The sequence below is a fragment of the Corvus kubaryi genome, unplaced genomic scaffold (assembly GCF_017639235.1).
Source record: "Corvus kubaryi isolate FWS band 111438036 unplaced genomic scaffold, C.kubaryi_AGA036_p1.0 37126, whole genome shotgun sequence".
In the NCBI taxonomy this organism is placed as follows: domain Eukaryota; kingdom Metazoa; phylum Chordata; class Aves; order Passeriformes; family Corvidae; genus Corvus; species Corvus kubaryi.
In genome coordinates, this window is record NW_024581031.1 from 189,588 (window position 1) to 210,356 (window position 20,769).

At 41.2% G+C, this 20,769-nt stretch overlaps 1 protein-coding gene across 10 annotated transcripts in view; it reads right to left on the reverse strand.

Moving 5' to 3' along the window:
• The window catches only part of PCNT (pericentrin), a 74,248-nt gene extending 55,863 nt beyond the window's left edge, over nt 1-18,385 (reverse strand). For 7 of the 10 annotated variants that reach the window (XM_042021145.1, XM_042021144.1, XM_042021141.1 and 4 more), the window contains exons 1-12: nt 18,225-18,379; nt 12,868-13,065; nt 11,265-11,315; nt 10,253-10,432; nt 9,356-9,499; nt 6,833-6,997; nt 4,067-6,535; nt 3,889-3,981; nt 3,494-3,670; nt 2,299-2,554; nt 386-444; nt 35-209 (exon numbers count right to left, since the gene is read on the reverse strand). In XM_042021145.1, coding sequence (XP_041877079.1) covers nt 35-209; nt 386-444; nt 2,299-2,554; nt 3,494-3,670; nt 3,889-3,981; nt 4,067-6,535; nt 6,833-6,997; nt 9,356-9,499; nt 10,253-10,432; nt 11,265-11,315; nt 12,868-13,065; nt 18,225-18,278 — 4,021 coding nt within the window. In that variant the 5' untranslated portion in view covers nt 18,279-18,379. Of the gene's footprint in view, nt 1-34; nt 210-385; nt 445-2,298; nt 2,555-3,493; nt 3,671-3,888; nt 3,982-4,066; nt 6,536-6,832; nt 6,998-9,355; nt 9,500-10,252; nt 10,433-11,264; nt 11,316-12,867; nt 13,066-18,224 lie in introns of all 10 variants that reach the window. The other 3 variants (XM_042021143.1, XM_042021146.1, XM_042021147.1) reach the window with 3 other exon arrangements.
• Between the last annotated feature and the right edge of the window lie 2,384 nt (nt 18,386-20,769).

The window sequence follows — 20,769 nt, forward strand, 5'->3', positions numbered from 1 at the left end:
ATAAAACAGCTGCCTCCCAGACCATGGTACATACTTTTAGATTGTGCGTTCTCAACAGAAAGAAGTCCCAGCTCTGCTTTGACTTTTTCCAAATGCATTTCCAGAGACTTCTGCAGTGCAATCATCTCAGTCTGATGTTTTCCAGACAGCTCTTCACACACGTTTTTTAAATGTGTATCAGACTCTAATTCCCAGTCTCTTTTGAGGGTCTACGAGAATAAGACACGCATTATATTAAAGCAAACACGTTGAGTAAATTAATAAACTTCTTTCTCCATTTATTTGTCCTTTACAATAAATGTGTAGCAGGTCAGGGACTTGTACCAGCTCTTGTTTTCAGAAAGAGGCTTTATTTTTTTTCTTGTATGAAGAACAGAATTTGTACCTCTAATGCCTGGATATGTGTCTCTTCCATTTCCAATTCTATTTTCTTTCTCTGGTCAACTGTGAAATAAAATACTTATTAATAAATTTACATAAAATATTATTAAATGAAAAGTAGAAATATGGATGAGATTACAATTTTCAAACTCAGGACTTAAATGGGCAAGCCTAGAGCAGGGTAAGGTGCTGGGTTCTATCCACACCTGCTGTTACGTTACTCACTAATTCACTTTCATTTTAGAAAACAAGCATTCTAGAACTTACAGCTGCAAAGACAACCCAGAAAGTAAAGTTCAGTTTAATTAGTAAAGCCTGCTTAACTCTACAGAGAACATGATACTAAAAAGAAAAATAATCATAAAGATACAAATTCAAATGACTATTGCTATTGATTTTAACATTTCACTGCACACCACTGTGAGCACAGAATCATCTCCAGAAAGATAGAATGAGTAGCAGGCAGCAGCAGCAGGTAGGAAACTTCAAATTTCTTCTACAAATGCCTAGGAAACAAGACTGCAAGATAGATGCCACCATCTGCTCAATTATCACTGACACCGATAGCTTTTTCCTTTCTAGCTCCTCCCTTGATTAATTCCAGCTTTGTGTTTGGCCCCTTTTTTGATTCGCAGGAACCCTGTAAAGGCCTATCAGCCACCTTCCCAGAGCATCAAAGCACTGTTGCCTTGGCTTATTTATAATATTTAATAATTTATAATATGCAACCATTATTTCGAGTCTTTCTATGGGAAATGAAAACTTAGATATTAAATTGGTATAAAGTTACATTGGCAAAACACACCTTAACAGTGTTGGTATTAAGAACCGCACCATGACCTCCTCCTGCTCCCAAATCCCATTGTGCTATCAGTTCACTGCACTACTGGTGCTAACAAATGGTTTCCTACTTTTAGGTCATAAAGAAACATCCTTAAATGAATGTTCTCTTTCTCTTAGGAAAGGACAACTTCCCTAAGGAAGGAATGGTTTCTAAACCTTATTTCAGAGCTCAGAGGGGTGTGATGAGCACTGCAGAGTCTAGCTGGAGGTCTGCAACTAGCAGTGTTCATCTGAATACAAGGAAAAACTTCTCTACTGCGAGGGTGACAGAGCCCTGTAACAGGCTGCCCAGAGAGGTTGTGGAGCCTTTTTCTCTGCAAACAGTCACAACATGCCTGGACACAATCCTGCACAAATTGCTCTGGGGGAACCTGCTCTAACAGGGGTTTGATGATCTCCAGAGAGCCCTTCCACCCCAAACAGCCTGCGATTCTGTAAATTTCTACAGTGGAGTGCTGCAAGATTCGCCTTTCTCCAGAAATTCCTCAAGCTCTGCCATACAGGTCAAAAATGGTCTGACCTGGAAAGAGGCAAATTTCCCAAACAATGCAAAGAGCACCATCAGCAGGCCTTCAGTACTATAAGGTGCTACTGCCTTCTTGCTCATGCCACGATACAATGTTATATGAAATGCAGCTCAAAGGACACTCAGCTACAGGTTCTCTCTGAGCCTTTCAGTTCCTTCCCAACTCCTTCCTAACACTGAGAGGGAAAGCCAGGAAGCAGTCACATATCTTCTCAGAAAGACAACAGTAGTGCTGACTTAGGGCAAGAAAAACCCTGACAAAACATAAGGGATAAGAGCTCTACTCTTTGCACTGATCAAATTCTTTAAGAGAAAGAATGAATTTTTTTTTTTTCTGAAAGAAAGTAGTTCAGTTTAGCACTAATTTACAGATGAAGAACAACTAAACTTAGGGCCGCACAACTTCACTTTCATATATAAAACATTCACTCTTGCCCATGGCAGTCCCACCCGTATTAGAGGCAACACCAGCTGTCATTCACAGGCCAGCGCTACACCAAGACAGGAACCTGTGCAGGAAGAAAATACTTATTCCCCAGTTTTAATACCTAGTTCTTGCTGATACTTGGACTTAAGATCTTCTTTTTCCTTCAGATACTGTTCTTTGATCTTCTCCCACTCCAGCTGGTGACGGCTTTGCAGAATTGCTACCTCCTGAGCACGTTTGTCATTGAGCATCTCCCGCAGCTCCATGAGGGCAGTCTCCTTCTCTTTCCTCAAGTTGGACTGTGTAAGCTCCAGCTGAGAGGTGTGCATATTATTTAAGGTCAGGCGTAAAGCTTCCAGTTCAAGGCTGTGCAGTGTCTGCAGTAGAGGAAAAAAGGGTTTCTCCCTCCACTCTAATGAAATGCGCTTGCTCTTTTCATGACCAGTTTCACTTTTGACTGCTAAACATATCTAAGTTTTGCCCTTCCGTACTTGAAGAGTGTTTCTTTGTGGCAGGGACCCTTAAAGGAACCCTTAAAATAAGCTGTTACGAGATTTGAATGTTTACAGTGCAATGTAAAAGGCTTTCCTTACCTGCCTCTTCATCTCCTACAATACCCTGTATCTGTCCACTTCCTCACATCAGAGCAGAACACAACACCCCAGCCCTTCACTGTCTATTGAAAGAATTCCTTTTGCTTGCTGATGATTATAATTTGTTAACAAAGTAAAGTTCTAAGTAATACTAGAAAGTAGAAATAAAATTCACCACTTCTCAATTCTTAAGTAAACTAACCAGTGTACCAACGGGTTGTAATTAGACCTAACACTAGACATATTCTTTCCATTTCCACTTCACATTTAGTGGAAGTGTTCAAAAACCCAAGAAATATATAGAAGAAAAAGTCAGTTTTTCACACTTCAGCTTAGCAGGAAAGCATTCCTGATTGTACTAGTAGGATAATTAAAAACTGGGAGGGGCTTAATATCCTTTATAACATTTACTTGTTAAACTTGCCAAGACAAAAAATTACAAACTTTTTTTTTCTCTCTTAAAGCCGTCAATTTAAACATTCAGTTTTCTTCAGAATTAACATTAAAATATAATTGCACTGAGGATTCTGGAGAGCGCCTCTAAAAAATATCTACTACCACCCACCAAGAGAACACTCCTATTCCTTCGATTGCAGCACCACCTGAAAGAGCACACGTAATATCCACAAAAATTAAGGAGAAGGCTCCTTGATTTCTGTGTACGCTAGAGATCATCAACAGACAGGTAAATATTACATTAATCACTGTGTTTCCTGTTTTTACCTGGGATTGGAGCTGAGCTTGCTCATGCTCTGCTCTGTGTGTGGCTGCCATTTGCTGCCGGAGCTCATCTAAAAGGTGTCCCTGTTCTTCCTTGAGCTCAGCACGGAGTTTCTCCATTTCCTCTGCATGTTTAGCAGCCAGCTCAGAGATTTCACGATTGTGCTCTCGTTCATGCACCTGCAGAGAATACGCAGATGAAAAGCTTTCTTCAAAATAAGCTTGTTTACCCCTAATTATGGAACCAGAATTCTTCCCTCCTCCTGACACCAAATCAAAAGCACCATGGAAAAAAAAAACAATGAATAGAATTTTGCATCTCTAAAATGTTTACACTGCTTAAAGGACAATGCAAAATGACTTTATTTTTCCAAAATAAACCCAGTTACAGCATGTACCTTTTTTATTACAGCAATCTCTTCCCTCCTTTTTTCTTCCAACTTCTGTTGTTCATCCACTTTGTCTTTTATTTCAGCATTTAGCTCTTCTATCTGAAAACAAGCATACAAACATTTGCAATGGCTACCTTAAGCATTCTGAAATCCCATGACTCCTGCAGTTATCAGGGTTTCCTACCTCTCTCTTGTGTGTCAAACTCACTTCAGTTAACTCAGCAAGGCGCTGAGTCTCCATCTTATCCATTTCCTCTCTGTAATGCTTCTCCATCTTGGACTGAGCCTCCTGGGCAGCTTGGGCAGCCTGATAGGACTCCTGCAAACAAGCCTCAAGCTCCAAATTAGCCTTTTTCAACTGGGCGATTTCTTCAGTCAACTGGCTTTTTACCTCATTGTATTCAGTAGTCTTTTCCTTTATTTCAGCAGTAAGTTTATCAATTTCTTGGTTGCTGAGGTTTATCCTGTTCTCACAGCTCAGTCTTTCACACTCCTGTATATCTTTGATGTTTTTCATTTCAGCATTAAGCTCATGGATGTTTTTTGCAAGGTCCTCAATGATGCTAGCATTCTCTGCTAGTGCTTTTTCTGCTTTCACTAGATCCTCCTCCACATTGGATAGTCTCTCTCTTAAGGCTGTTTTTTCCTTCAACAAAAGGGCTAAATTTTGTTCTTTATTATTGATTTCAGCTTTGAGCAACTCCTGTTCTTTTAGCAATGTCTCTTCAGATACCATTTTCTGACTGAGCAGCTCTGCTGTTCTCTGGTTTTTAACATTCTGAGCATTAAGCTGGCTTTGCATCCAATCCCTTTGGCTTTGCAAAGCAGCCAACTGACGGCCAAAAAGAGACTGCACTTCACTTGTCACAGAATCAGAAGCGGTTTTCTGCTCCTGAACATCTCTCACTAACTGCTCCTGACTTCGCAGCTGCATCATCAATGTGTCTCTTTCCTCCTGGAGGTCTTTCACCATTTCTAGCCAGGTAGAGGGGTTTGACACTTGTGTTAGAGATAGCTGGCCTCCATCCTCGCCCTGCTGCTTTACTAGAAGCGTGAGTTTATTTTCAAGTTCTTTCTCCTCTATTTTCTGAAGAAGTTCTTTTTTGCAACAGATCCGTGCTTCACGTTCTTCCTCCAGTTTCTCATGCATATGAGAGAGCTCAGACATGGCTTTTTCCCAATTTCGAACAGCTTCTTGTGTGTCCTGATGAGGCATTTCTAAGGCTGACTCCTGATGAAGCTGTTCAGTTGGCTTCAGATGTCTCTCTGCTAAACATGTCATCTCATCATCCTTTAAGTCACCATGGTCTCCAATTTTGTTTTGCTGCAGGGAACCATCTGACACAAACAAAACAAAGGCCTCTGCTCTCACCTCTGCCTCTTCAAAAATGTCTTGAGCCAAGCCACTAAGACATGTCCCCTCATCAAGGCTAGAGTATAATGGAGGAGATAAAAAATCTCTGCTGGGTTCTAGGAGCACACTGTTGTCTAACCCATACCTATTGCATCTGCCCTCTTCAATGGCACAGCCTTCTGAAGAGCTGGACACATAGGACTCTTCTGGAGTTTCTGTGGAAATGAGGTATTTAGCCAATATACCTTCATCACCACTGAAGAGCCCTAGTTCTGACAAGGGTTCTTTGGTCAGGTTCTCCCCTTCACTACTTCCACTATCCTTCATGATCTCTGAACTCCTAGTTTGTTCTAATTGATCCCTTGAGGAGTCATGGTGGAATTCCAGTTCTCCATGCACTGGCTCATCTCTACCTTCCAACTGGTGTTCTTTGTCCCACATCTCCTCAAGACCCGCTCCCCGCAACTGAGACATCCCTGATAAAGTCTGGTTTCCCCTCAATTTCAATAGCTTTTTATTGGAGACAATCTCTCCATCACACTTTTGCCTTACATCTATACTTTTTTCAGCCTCATAAAGTCGCTTTTCATTCAATTCCTGGATGTACAAATTCAGTTTCTGAATCTCTTCATTCAAGGACTGTTTTTCTTGTTTATATCGCTCAGCTTTCTTAGCTTGCTCTTCTGCATCAGAAAGTTGATACTTAAGGCCATCAATTAAATCCTTGTATTTAGCTTCTAGTTCAGATTTTTCCCTCTGAAAGTCTTCCTGTTGGTTTTCAAGTTTCTTCCTCAAATTTTCTTTACTAATTTCAGATTCTTGAAGACTTATATTTAAGTCAATTATTATGCCATTCAAGTTCTGAATGTGTTCTTCAGAATTCAAGGCACAGAGTTCTTTTTTTAACTGTTCAAGTTCATTTTTATATTTTAAAATAATTTCTTCTTCATAGACCTGCTTGGCTTCAGCAATTTCTCTTCTGTGGCACCTCTCCAGCTCATTCCTCAAGTTATCCAACTGTCTGCAAATGTCCTTCTCATGACTGATTTTCAGTTCTTCAATACGTTGCTGTTCTTTCACTTTGGATAAAGCTATTTCTTTTTTAAATTCTGTTATTTCCGAGTCCCTCAGAGAAAGTGTGTGCTGAAGTATAGACAAGCCAGATCTTTCAGATGTCAGTAGATCTTGAAGACTTTTAATAAATTGTTCTTTTCCATCTATGCTTTTGTGTAGCTCTTGAATTGTACCTTTCATATCCTCTTCCATTTGAGCAAGCAGAATTTCTTTATCTTTGGTATTCTTAAAAATAAAACATTACATATAAAATATGCCATGATTTCATTTCCTTAAGCCTCATGCTTCTAATTTACATTCATAAATAACAATGTTTGAGTTTAAGGTTTCTATTTATAGCAGTACTAGTTATGTTCTTAAAGGAAACCAGACCTTAAGCTGTTTCTTTAATGAATGTTAGTCATCACAATCTCTATGAATTTCTATATAAAAATACTTTTTTCATGGTTATGTCACTACACAGATTCAAATTATCACCAAATTTGAAATAAATTTATATTAGAACAAAAGGTACTAATTTACCTTTTGAGAAGACTCCAGCTGTACTTCCAGGTCATGTGCTTTCTCACGCAGCACCTCCAAGTGTGCATTTTGCTCTCTGAGACGATCCTGAAACAAGCACACTTGCTGCTGGACTTCTAATCCTTCATTTTTCTTGAGACTCTTACTCCTCAGTATCTCAGTAACCTGGACACATAAAATGTACTCACAGTCAGGAGAAAGTTAATATCCAAACAACTCATACACAAGACTCACTGTAAGCATAAAATACACTGCATTTACAGATTTACCCTACATTTTTCATTCTCAAGGAATAAAAATCATCCTAAAAAGGCAGACAACACTTGTCACGTTTTAGATACTACTACTTACTGCAAAGATGCAAATGTTAGATAATTCATCTCTATGGAGAATTATCTAACATTATGAACCTATAAATCTAACATAATGAATCATACTGAATTCCTCCAATATGAAGCAGAACTTCCAATGGTCTGGACATGCCATTAAGAGAACAGAAACCAATCTTCCCTGCAAAGGATTTATAGATCATTACTAAAGGTTGGTTTTCTTCCTCTCCACATCCCTTCAAATAAAAGGAAAACATTTCCCCCCATCAGAGTAATATAAAATATATTTTATTTATTTTTAACATATTTTTCTCGAGATGTTGCAAAAATCAAGGAAGAATACGTAAGACAGTATTAGTGCTTTCATCTGTTTTCAAAGTTGATGTACTTCCACAATGTGCATCCTCTAACCAGACTTATTTAGAATACGCCTGAAATGCTATTTGGAGGCTTTATCTTTGTCTTTCAATGGCTTATGGTGCAAATCCCAAACATCTGTTGAGTAGCCTTCACTTTTACCACATTTTGCTGTTGCAACCAGAATTGCAGATAGAAAGCAGTATTTTTTGTTATTTTACAAAATTTCATTTAGCAGACAGTTTACTTTCAGGGCATAAGCAACTCCTTTAAGATAATTCCTGGACTAAAAAGTCTCAGTTTTTATTTAAAAAATTTTTTTAAACTCCTTCCTATCCAGACCTTTAAGATATGTAATCCCACATAGGGAAATTCTATCCTGCAAACCTGAAACAGTAACTACACAGAAATATTTCTCTTTGTAATATACAAGGCTCCAAGGACAGCAAATGCATAGGTTCAGAGACAACTGCCACTAGAACACTGAGCATGACCAAAAAAGAATAAAGCACTTTTTAAAATGCATTTTAAAGCAGAGAAAGGCTGCAGTACATCTCATTATCCAGGGATTAGCTCCATGATCACCCTGTTGCACTGAAGCAGGTTCCTATGTGTCACAGGGGCTGCTTCAACCATGTTCAGGTTATTTTACATTTCTTTCTTGGAGCCAAGTCACATTACCTCAGCACAGCAAGTTTCTGTCTAACAGCTGAGATGTTCCAGTTGCCCAAGCGGAAACTCAGAGATTTATCTGGCAAAGGACAAATGATGACATGCAAACCAAAATTACGTAGCAACAGTTGTGTACAGGCCACAAACCACTTGTGGCAGGACATTCCCCTACCACAGAAGGGCTTATCTTCTCTGCCTATCAGCTGGTGCAATAGCTCAGGGCATCTTCCCCCCTCACATAAATTTGCTAATTGGTGAAATATCTCAAGTCGGACATCGTCTGGGGGTGAGATATTTCTGGCACTGGGGAGGTGGCATTCCCAGCTGACAATAACATCTTGCCTTGGGAGCGAGATTGAAGGAAGATAAGCTTGAATTTCTGACTCACAGACACTAAACTACAAACTATAAAAACTACACCAAACTTTCACAAAGCAAAAGTCTTCTGCACGCTCCCTGGAAATGTGTGGGGCTCTTCCCCAAAGATGGGATGCCACTTTTTGGTTACTCTCTCAGGGGTTGAGTGAAAGGAACCTGTGCACCCCATCATCAGCTCAGTGGTAAGTTACATTAACTCCTAATCTATCCTATTTATTTGCTAGCTATAATATAGGAACTTTTATGTCGTGCAGTGTTTTATGTAATCTACTAGTAGTTCTTTGTTTTAAGCTGCGTAGTAAGTAACTCTAAGACCATTTGTCTGTCAATCTTCTGTCTATTCAATAAATAACTAATTTTATAATAGACCTGATCTGCCATTCTTAAGAACTTGTGAGCCAGCGTGGTTTAGGTGTGCATCACCTGAATTTAAGGGCTGCCAAAAAGCTGAACCTAAGGCAGGGCTTGTCTAATGCTTCCACTCAATCCATAACACCACTAACAACATAGTGTAAAATTCCCTAACAAGGGTTTAAGTGATGAACAAAGAAGTGCAATGACCTCCCAAAACATTATACAAGCAAGTGGAAAATATGAGGCTATATTTCCAGGACTTCTCCGTAGCAACCAGGAAAAAAACCCCTGCCTCGCCCTGAAATAATTTTCACTGCTGTATTACAAACTGAACTATGAAGAGCTACATCATCAGCTCAATATTTATACATTCATAGTCTGAAGTTGTTCTTGTGGTCTCTGTAAGGACATGCAAATTGGAGGAGAGGCACACCTGATGTAACTGGAGCTGTAAATCATGGATCTGACCAGCCACATGTGAAGCTTCTTCCTGTAGCTCATCCCGGTCTTTCTTGGCCTGTTGAAGGCAGGTTGTTAACTTCCTGATGATTTCATTCTGCTCTTGAACCGTAGTTTCCTACAAGGGTCACAAGAAGTGCACTTCTAACATTAAAATATTCTTAACATATTTGGAAACAAGTAGGTTTTCTTAAAGCAAAGTTGTTACAGAGTCTGTAGATACATTTCAGTTTAAACCAACTTAAACCAAAGAAATCTTTGTGTCCAAAGACAATGGAAGAGGAGCCTTAAACTGATCTCAGAGACGACAAACCTAATCAAAAGTGATTTTAAAAGCAAATTATGGGATACCAGCAATGAAACTGGTATTTTTACTTCCAAATTTGTAGCTCTTACTGATGTAAAAAGCAATCAAGTTTTCAAAAAGGATATAATGAATATTTAGTACCCCCTAAATTGCTTCCTACCTGCCAGCAATTCCCTTCAGTCACGTGAGAGGAAGTTAATGAGATGGGATACATTAATCCTATTTTATGTTAATCACATTTATCTTTTCAATTTATTTCTCACCAACAAGAAATGTCTTTGTTTCCCCAATCCTAGAATGATAAAAAGAACATATAAAGGGGAAAGTAACTAGTCTTAGGAAGCACCTGGTAACAACTCACCTTTACAAAGAACTGCTAGAGAAAGGGAATTCAAAATATTATTTTTTAATATTCTGGAAGAGGATGCTGCTTTTTGCAGTACATGTTAGCAAGGTGAAGTACTTCTCACTAAACAACAATAGGTTTTTGAGTCTTGCGGCCTAAATATTTTTAGGATTAAAATAAGGTAGTACTATCCCATTATCCAATTCTATGAAACATACCTGAAGCTGCATAGAATCATTGTACTGGGTGAGCTGGTCCTGCAGCTCATCCATCTGCACAGTGAGTCTTTCCACTGCTTCCTGTTTCTCCAGCAGTCTGCTCTCCAGCTCAGCTATCCTCGCCTGACACATCTGAGCATCAGCCTCGCTGTATTCTGCAGCAGAATTTATCCTATCTTTCTTTATAAAAGAAAAAAAAAATCATTTATTCACTAAAAACACCATTTCTGGTTTGTGATTAGTCTGAAAACAAATTCAGCTTCAAGGTTAAGTCCTGAGCAAATTCTACTTTAAAAGTAATTCAACACAGGGACTTTGTATCTAATAGAAACATTATATATATAAAGTCCTTAATGCTTAAAAATTTCAAATTAAAAATGATCATAGATAATACTTTTTCATGATACTTTAAGGCACAAAAGTAAAGTAAGAGTGTTGTGATTCTATAGCACCAAATGGTGGCAATATGCCATTTTGGCGTGCATTGGGATTTAAATACCTCCAGTTGTGAGGAAGGAGGCAGAATACTACCAATTTAAACAAAGCTTTTACATCCATCTATGCTGACTGGAGAACAGTCCACCCACAGGAGAAACAACAATATAAAGGTCTTGAATTAAAATTAACTTTCTGTGGTCTCTTAGGAGCAACATTGTTACAATCATCACAGAGGATACAGTCTTTTGTATTTTATTTTAAATACTTTTTGGTTATATTGTATGAAACAATTAAGAATGAACCTATGTATCAATTGGAAACATTAAACACATCCGAATTTCTCTTGGCAAAGTCTATGATTTTAAAAAACCCAATTTTCTTAGCAACCAATTTTCACAGCCAGTAAATGTACATACAGAGAAATGCCTGTTTTATATCATAAAATAGTGAAATCGCATCAGATTTATCATATTTGATAACAATGTCCAATTAATAATTTTAGCAACCAATTATCACAGTTGTCTTTCAGCTCTATCCAGCAACTTTTACTAAAGATACATCCTTTCACACTTACTTCAGTTGCGTGATTATCCAGTGGCTCCCAGCTAGACAAATCAGTGCTGCCCTGGTAAATAAACAAATAAAGTAAACACTACATCATAGCTATTTTAAATAAAAATAAGGAAAAACAGAATTATTTTGGAAACACCTTAAGCATGAGCCAGAAAGGTCTGTGTTGTGAGAGACTGACTTTATACTAAATGCAGCTGGTCTTTCATGGTGAAATGAACTAAACTGCAAAAAACAAACGAACAAAATTATTATAATGTCTACTTAAATTTAGGGCTAAGCCACAACACTGATTCAATGTTGGATCCTCTGCTGTTGTAGCTGGCAAAAATTTGAGCAATCTTTAATCTACTAGTAAAAATTAGTAAACTGACAGGAGATTATTTAACAAACATGCTAAAACCATTCAGGCAATCACAAAAGCAACACATTCTTCTGCCACACAGATTTAACATAGCTTGATACCTTGAAAGATGTTTTCCTCTCACTAAATTCACAAGACCAGGATGATGATAGCATTATTTGGAAAAGGCAGCCCACAGCTCTCCCTGTGTTTTGAATGTTCTTGAAGTAGTTCCCAATGATTACTGTCTCCCTGGAGGTACCCTCTCCAGATAACCTAGAATTCCAGTTGCTTTACAAACCAGCTATTTTGACAAAAGCTGCTTAGCAGCAGTACGTGATTTTTGTTTGTTTTGTTAATTTAAGTTCACATGAATGTAGAAAGGACACTGCTGTGGCTGAGTGACAAAACACTATGTTTTTCCTCAGAGCAGACACTCGCGTGTAGCTTCATAGAAGCCTTTGCAATGAAAACATTATGTTGAAGATATCCTGAAAGTATCAGGGATACCCTCACTACAGAAAGCAGGATAACACATGCAAATTTTATCCCCCATCACTGCAGGTTTGCAAACACACTAGGTTGATGCTGTTGTGGTATGTTGTGAAAACACATCAACATCTGGAAAGATGCTTTTGGTGCAGAAGGCACCAGCTCCCCAAAATTCTTTCCACAGAGAACATGACTACCTTCAGAGAGTCATCAGTACAAAAATACCGAAATACATCAGACACAAGCAGAGTCTTAAACAAATCTGTGAAAATAACATCTATGCTGGCTTTACAATGGCTACTAAGAGCTTGCTAGAATAAATTATCATTTTTCATAAAACATTAAGCATATTTGAGCCAGCCAAGTGATACAAAAACAAATTAACGCTGTGCATTATAAGGTCCTGGCAGTATTTCATCTGTTGATCTCCCAATCCAGATTTGCCATTTCATGAAGTCACAGCCACATAACTGTAAGCCTGTCCAAAGAGAAGTCCATGGCAGTGAAAAGTTAGAGACTTTAATTTAGCAGGCTAATGGCTCACTGGGAATAACAGCTGCCTAGGCCATACCATGGAGATGTCTTACTCAGTAAATGAGATCACTGCAAAAGAGTGAACTATTACAAGTGAAAATACACCAGCTGACTTACCTCCCAAGGGCAGCTAGTGGCCAGTGCCAGTGAGCTAACAGTCAACTGAGTAAAACGACCACGAGGAACACTTGCTACCTGCAGACAGAGTGGAACGAAGGCAAGGAATAGTAAGATTTACCTGTGTCTCAGTTGTTGCCTCCGGTAGGTTGGTGTCTTCAGCCTGACACTCTACGCCCTTCCCAGCATCTCTGGCTGCTACTGGGTGCTCTTCCTTCGGAAGGTCATGCGCGTGGACAGCCGAGCCCTTCCTCTTCGCCGCCTTTTTCTGCGACTGCGAGATGTTGCCCTTTGCTTTTCGCTGTCTGAAGTAAGCAAACTGTGCAGGAAAGATTGCAGGAGGTACAGGGAGAGGTAAGCAAGGAAAAAGTAGCAGGACCACAAGATTAACACAGTCATGACTGATAAGAGTTCCTGTCTTGATAAAATACATACATCTGCAGAAAAACTGCTTTATCTGCCTACTTTCCACACATTCACAACATACCGGAGAATTGTGCCATTAAGCAACAAACCTCACACCAGCACTAAAGGCTAATTTCCATACTAGAATCAAAGTTTTACTCAGTGAAACTTTGTGTGTCAATGATAATCCAAAACTACAGCAAGACAAATTAGTAAAGGAACCAGTTGTCAATATACTAGAAGCATTAGGAAAAAATAATAATTGAGCAATATTTCTGCAAGACCAGCAAAAACAAGAACTCCCTTGTCATGGCGCCAAAACCAGCACACCCCTACAAATACATCTAAACAGGTCTTAGCCAGCGTAAGCTTTGAGGTGAGGATTCACTTCCGTTAATTTTAATGCTCCTTCCCTGCCACCCCCCCTAAGAGAACACAGCAAAACTTCCTCGCCAGAAAGCAGCCTCCAGTACATAAATAGAAAATCAATTAAGCCAGGTCATTTTAATTTCTTCTGTTGAAGAATCAGATGCTCTACTTTATCAGGCTATCACAGCTCTACAAAGCCCCAGGGACTTGTAAAGAATGTCACTGACAATTTATTACCCAACTCTCCCTAGCACCTTAAACAGCTTAAAAAGGATTATTGTTATTTTCAACTCTAGTATTGTGTTTAGGCAGCATTTCCAAATAACATCTCTCCCACAGCATAAATCCAGACACCCTTCTCATAAGGGAAAAGCCTTCTTCAAGGTTAAAACCACATACTATGAAGTGCAGTGTTAAATCCTTGTGATGAGATAAAACAGTTAGTTAACTGATGCCTGGATGTAAACATCACTCCCAAGTACTACCTGCAATACATATGAAAATCCACTCCTTGACAGCTTGATTTTCCTGTGAAACAGCCATCTGGCAGAAAAATCTTGTCCCATTCTTCTCAGTTTGTGAAAAGGACCTAGTTCAGTCCCCACTCCTTATAGGAACTTCTACCTGACAGCTTAGCTACTCAACAGGTGCACAGTTACACATCTGCTACACCCAGCAGACCATTTAAAAGGTATATTTGCAGAAAGACATCGATTCCCTACCAGCTGATAAAATCCTTATGTACAAATAACTTATTTTTAAGATTATCTTACATAATTGCTACAGTTAGTAATACTGAAATGCAGATTAAATGAAGATTTCCAGCCTTGTGCCTTTCATAATAACCAAAATGAACAGACCATAAAGCAGCAGTGAGACACAAATACTGTCCTCTGAAATCAGGGGTCAACCCCAGCACTTACTGATGGCAATGTATGTCAAAAATAGCTATGGCACTAATTAACCTGATAACATGGGGACACCAGGCAGGAGGAAACCTGAGGAAAAACGGAGAGTAGAGGAAACTGCTGAAGCAGGAAAAAAGGGAAAACAGGAGTAAAACAAGCAGAAAAGATGAAAGGCAGAGAGAGTGGGCACTACAGAGAGCCGTTACTGATTCATGAAGTGAGACCAAGTATTTCACATTAAAATACTAAAACTTGGCATGACTGAACAACTAAACAGTATGAATTGTTAAATGCACAGGTCAAAGAAAACAAAACTTATTTTGTCCCATTCACATGCACTAAACATATAAAATCATAGTACATACCATGCAAAAGTATCTAACTACACCACAATTTCATGAAACAACTGGACTTGGTGGAGTGGCTGGATTCAAACATGCTCCGGATTTATGGGAAAAGTTTTATTTAGAGTAATATCGGGTTTCCAAAGCCTTTCATCAGCTACATAAATATTAGTGCCATTGTCAGAATCTCAAATTTACAGACAGCCATCCAACATGAAGTAGTGAGTGTGAATGTGAAGAAAGCAAGACACAACTGCCTCTGCCCCATCACAGTGAGGTCCTATCATGCCCCTTTTGATTGACTTAACTATCCTTTTGCTTTCTAGAAGCACATGAAAAGGTAAAAGCTTTTCTTTTCGCCAAGATGTAGAATTGCCACAGGAACCCTGAGAGCACTGTCCTCTACAGCATCCCAAGCAGCTGTTGTAACACAAGAACACCTTTCTACAGGCACCAATGCACTGCAACCTCATTTCAGCAGGACCAGTCAGTTGAAAGTTGATGTATTACTTTTTGTGCTTCAGAAATTAGTACCAAAACCAACACCCAGAGAAAATGGAACAGAGCAGAAAACCACATCAGCACCAAACACAAACAGGTTGTTCAAATAAACCTTAGTCCAGCTCTTGGATACAGCAAACACAAGCAACAACTGCACTTAGACAAAACCCAGAAATATTTTCTAGATCTTCCTCAAAATGATGAGGCAGGAAAACTTCCTGGAAAACCCGAACTAATTTTTCAGCTCCTAACTGTAAAATGGAGGTGGAGCAAAACTTCTTACACCTGAGGTATGGCACAGAGAGCCCTGCAACCAGAGGCACGGGTGGCCAACATGCAGACTAATTAACGCAAGGTAGAAAAAAAACCAAGGACAAAAAACCAGCACTGAATAGTTAGGCTTGTTCTGTTTCTCAGTTACTACCCTGGCTATCAGTATTGCATTTACTAGAAACAGGAATCCGAGGTACCTGATACAGTCAGTACTTAGCTGCCAATTACAATCTCCAATTAATACAACAGCTGGCATTATCATTATTATTAGGTGATAACTCAAATGCATCTCAACAATGGAATTTTTATTCCTATACGAAAAAGAATAATGCAAGTGCTGGTTTGAAAAGGAAAACGTTTAAATCACATTTCTTTGCCAAGTCATTGCTTAGCAGACTAAAATCTAAGGATGCTAAAGATAAAGTAAGTCATTTTTTGGAAGGTGAGGCAAAAAGCCCTCAAGAGTTCACACCTCCAGACTGAAGCAGTATCAAACTGCAGTTACATCACTGCAAAGGTTGCTACAACAGAGGCCGCTCACATACAAACCAGCCTCGCTGCCGTCCTCTGCTGTCAGGAGCACCTGTGCAGTGATGTGTAGAGACAGTTCAGGAAGATCTGATGGACACTGAACACTTCTGTGTCAGACCAGAGACGGCATCACCTTAAGCTGCTCTAGGCTGCACCACAGGAAGGAAAACCTGTTCTTGCTCATGGTTCTTCCTCCCTTTCAAAACTGCACTGTATCCATGAGGAGGGGAGCACAAAGAAAACTAGAAATAAGAATAAAAGAGGGGAAATGTTATCTGGGTGGCTTTTGGAAGCTGCCTAGTGCCCACAGTCTGCCAGTCAAGGAATGGATCTCTGTGACATTTTAACCAGCAGAGGAAGCACTACATCTATCTCTGCATCTCTAAAACCCTTCCTCTCCTCTCAGCATACTATATGATACCATGCAGTAACAACATTGATGGGTCTGCTAATAACGTTGGGTTTTTTTTTAATGGGAAGAGATTTAGCACACAGTATAAAAAACAGTAAATGCAACAGTGGCTCTGCAGGTATAACTTGAAATATAAGACAAGTCCCTGCTTTTTTTTTTAATGGCAAACAACAGTTTTCCAACAAGTGGCAACTAATAACTTATTTAAGCTAAGTCTGTCACATTTTTCTAATCATAAACAGGTCCTGCACCTAGAACTAATTTATGTTAACAGAAATGTTAACACAGGTCATGCCACACTGAGGTAACCTTTTTTCAACCTGAAGAACTCCTGCTCTCAGAGTTCTCTCTCTTGAGCTAATCATGCAATTGTTCTCCAGCAGAGGATTGTGTTCTCACAGCACATAACAAGGCTGGGAAGGTAGGCAGATGAGAAACTGCTGAGCAGGAGCAGGCAGTGTGGAATCCATCAGGGAGGGCCAGGCCAGGGTTGGAGGAGCTGTACTGCCCATCACCAGGCTGTTGCTTCAGCACAGCTACAGCTACAACCCTGCTCCCTTCCAGAAAAGCTCTTTGATTTTCTTGTGCACAGCACTGGAGGGAAGCAGCTGAAACAGAAACACAGCAGACAGGACAGCTCCAAGCCACCTCTGACCCCACTAGCCAGATATCCAGACAAGTAACTTGCAGAAAGGGCAGGATCTGGAAAGATCTGATGGGTCCGAACTTCCCAATACCCTGTGCAGCCTCAGCTATCCCTGCCTAGCTATAGCCCCCATTCCAGTCCTACTGGAATGGTGAGAACAGGGGAATGCTGTAGCCACAGACTGGCGAGCGTTATTTAGCAGGGACAGTCAGAAGAGAAATATGATAAAACCAGCTCAAAACCCAGCAGAAATCCTGAATTAAAAGGAAAGTAACCAGGCATTTCCAATCAGCTCCTTGAACATCATTAACAAAACAAAGCAGAAGTTTTTATCTAACGGGGTTAGCACACAACCAGTGTTAAACACATGGCTGCAGGTAATAATGACTGGGAGAATGTTATCTTTATATACGAGCGTCATCCTGTGAGCTCTACACAAGTCCCTAAAACTACACGCAAGTGAAGACACCTGAATGCTCCAAGTTTCTGAAGTGTTTGCTACCGGCATGACTAGACACCAACAAACCGAGCACAGCTCCCTGCTAACCCACCTGCGGACACACAGGAAAGCGAATGAGCCAACAGAGTAATAAAGCAATACCTGTTCTTTGGGATCCTCAACTGGAAATGCAGTATTCCCACAAACAACTGAATCCTAGGCTAAAATGGGAGAGCTGGGAAGAAAAAAAACCAAACCAAAACCAAAACAGAGCCTCAGGGAAGGCATATGCTCTGCTGTCAGCTGCTCTGTGTTCACCCGAGGTAATGTTTCTATGCCTGTGTAGTGGGATGGGCGCCTCGCAGGCAGCCTGCACTCAGAAGCACCGCTGGGCACGACTTCTCCCGCAGAGCCGCGGTGCCAGGGGAACCCCACCGGGCGCCGAGGACAGCCCCGGGCCGGCAGCAGCCCCTCAGCTCCGTCACTGCCCTCACCCCGCGCCCAACTCCGAGTGCAGCCTAGAACCCGCCACGGACAGAAGAGACCCGGGCGGGCTGAAGCGAAGCCGCCTCCCGGCCTGCCAGCCCCCTCAGCGCACCGAGACCGGGACGAGCGCAGCCTCCGCCCAGCCGGGACCCCTTCCCCCTCACCTTGGCCCTGCCGGCCTCCACCTTGCGCCTCCGCACCTCCTCCTGCGCGTCCATGCGGCGGTCGGGGGGGTCCGCGCCCCCCGCGCTGTCACGGCAGCAGCGGCGAAACTTCGGTCATGGCCGCCCCCAGCCGCTCCCCACCCGCCGCCGCGCCAGCCACACCGCGCGGGGCGGAACTCTGCGTCCATTGGCCAGAGCGACTGACACAGCGCCGCCTCTGGCCAATGGTGACAGCCTTCGTCAGCCGGTCTCCGCCCACTCGCGCTAAATGGCCCCTGGGATACCCCGGGCAAGCCGGCGCGAGCCCCGGCCCCACCTCTTCCGCGGCAACCACCAATGGGAGCGTCCCGCGCTATTTCAAAAGGGCCGCCGGCCCCGCCCAGCACGGGAGGCAGCCAGTGGGAAAGCGGGGGCTTGGAGGCAGCCAGTGGGAAAGCGGGGGCTTGGAGGCAGCCAGTGGGAAAGCGGGGCTGAGGCAGCCAATAGGGCGCGGGGGCGGGGCGGGTCCCGGGGGTCTGCGGCTGCTCTCGCGCCTTTTCGCTTATTTATAAACTTTGAGAAAACAAACAGATTAATGTTCATTGGTTCTAAGTTGCATGATTCTCTTCAGTAATCAGTATGCTACTCTCTATTGCTTATTGATTTGTTCTTCTTCATGCTAATTTGGTCCACATTCTTTAGTCCTTTTATCATCTTTTTCTCAGACAGGGAGTCTCCAACTTTCCCAGCATTAATCTCCTCTGGTGTCTTCTGGTTACTCCAACGTCCTTGAAGGGCCAGAAATTTAAGATCCCAGATGTCCAATCTTCAACTCCCTTTGGCTCTGCTTATCAAAGCTACAAAACTGGTGGCTTCTTTGTATTTTGAAGTCATTAAATTATAAAAATGCAGGCTTTAGTGAAATCTGTTACTCGGACCAGTGTGCTGGATTGGCAAACGTTAGAAAGCCTTTCTGCATCGAGGGCTGAGTTACGGTTATGCTTTAACCCATTGCAGAGGTTTCTGGGGTACAGTATTTTTGGCTTTCCCCTTCATGAACAATTTTACTCTTCTAAGGAAGAGTGGAAGTTTCAGTGAGCAAACCATGCTCATGTTAGATCTGATAGGGAAGATGTGTGCTAATGTCTTTACAAACAATCTATGGGTGAAGTTACGGGTGTTAAAGTCTTTGAAATGGATCTTAATGTCTCTACTAACTTCAAGCAGGAGATTTGTTGCAGAGCCCGGACAGCCTGACTCCTGAAATAGACAACGGTCTGCACAAGCCTGAGTTCCTGAACTTTGGGGTAAAACAGTAGGTTTAAGGGGGGATATGTGGTAGGCGGTTCGGGGAGGCTGTACCTTCCCAGCACCTCAGCCAATGGGGAAAGGAAAAGGGCAACGTGCGGCCCGGAGTTCAGGATGAAAGGAGGCTGCGCCCTCCAAAACCCTGAGAGAGAGAGAAAACCCCGGGGGCGTGTGACCTGGTGGACTCTCTCACTTTACTCAAATAAAGTTTCAGGACTCCTCTCTCTCCTTTCTGGACACTGGGTTTTCATAGCGTGACTTCCATACAGATCTGACACAGGATGGGCTCCTAAGGCTAATTCTGGTCGTCTCCTGCTTTGTCAGCTCCTGAGGTGTTTGTTTTTCCTGGTAGTACTGTCACGCTCTCTGATTTCATAGCCAGGATTCTGAGATTGCCAATACCAAAAGACAAAGTCTGAATTATAAAATTTCTTAGTGAACACCTCCAAGGATCAGGCAGCCACAACGTCTCTGGGCAACCTGTTCCAGGGCTTCACAGAGAAGTACTTTTTCCTAATATCCAATCTAAACCTACTCTCTGTCAGTGGGAAGCCATCCCCCCTTATCCTGCCACTCCAGGCTCTTGTAAATAGTTTCTCTCCATCTTTCTTGTAGGCTCCCTTCAGATACCGGAAGGCCACAATTAGATCATAGTTTCTCTTTTCCAGACTGATCAATCCCAATTCTCTTAGCCTTTCCTCATAGAAGAGTTTCTCCACCCCTCTAATCATCTTGGTTATCATCATAAAATCTTTTAAAATTGTCTTTTAGTACTCATAGAAATTAAAATTAAGGGTATAAAATATCAAAATCAATAAAAGACATCAAAGAAATGCAATACTGGTATGGACCTCATCAGGTTATCTACTCCATTCTTGTATCTGAGGAGTCCTACAATAGTCCTAAAATGTTCAACACATTTGGTTTTTTAATTGTTCGTAAACAACTTCTGTGAAAGTTTTTTGTTTGATAGCTGCTCCATCATTTCCCTTAGTGGCTAACTAAGATTTTTTCCCCCCTGTTTTTATCAGGTTTTCCTCTTCCTCATTAAGCCAAATGCCTGCATTTTTCCAGACAGAACCCCCCCACCTGACCCCGTTCTTGATTGTATCCTCTCATTTACTTAAAAATTGCTGGCCTGTCTTCTGCTCACCATCTACTTACTAATTAAACAAAGCCAGTTCTTTAAAGTCTTCCTTAGAACCTACATTTTGTAAATGCATCCTTTTTATTTTTTTTCCCTGGACTTTCTTTCCCT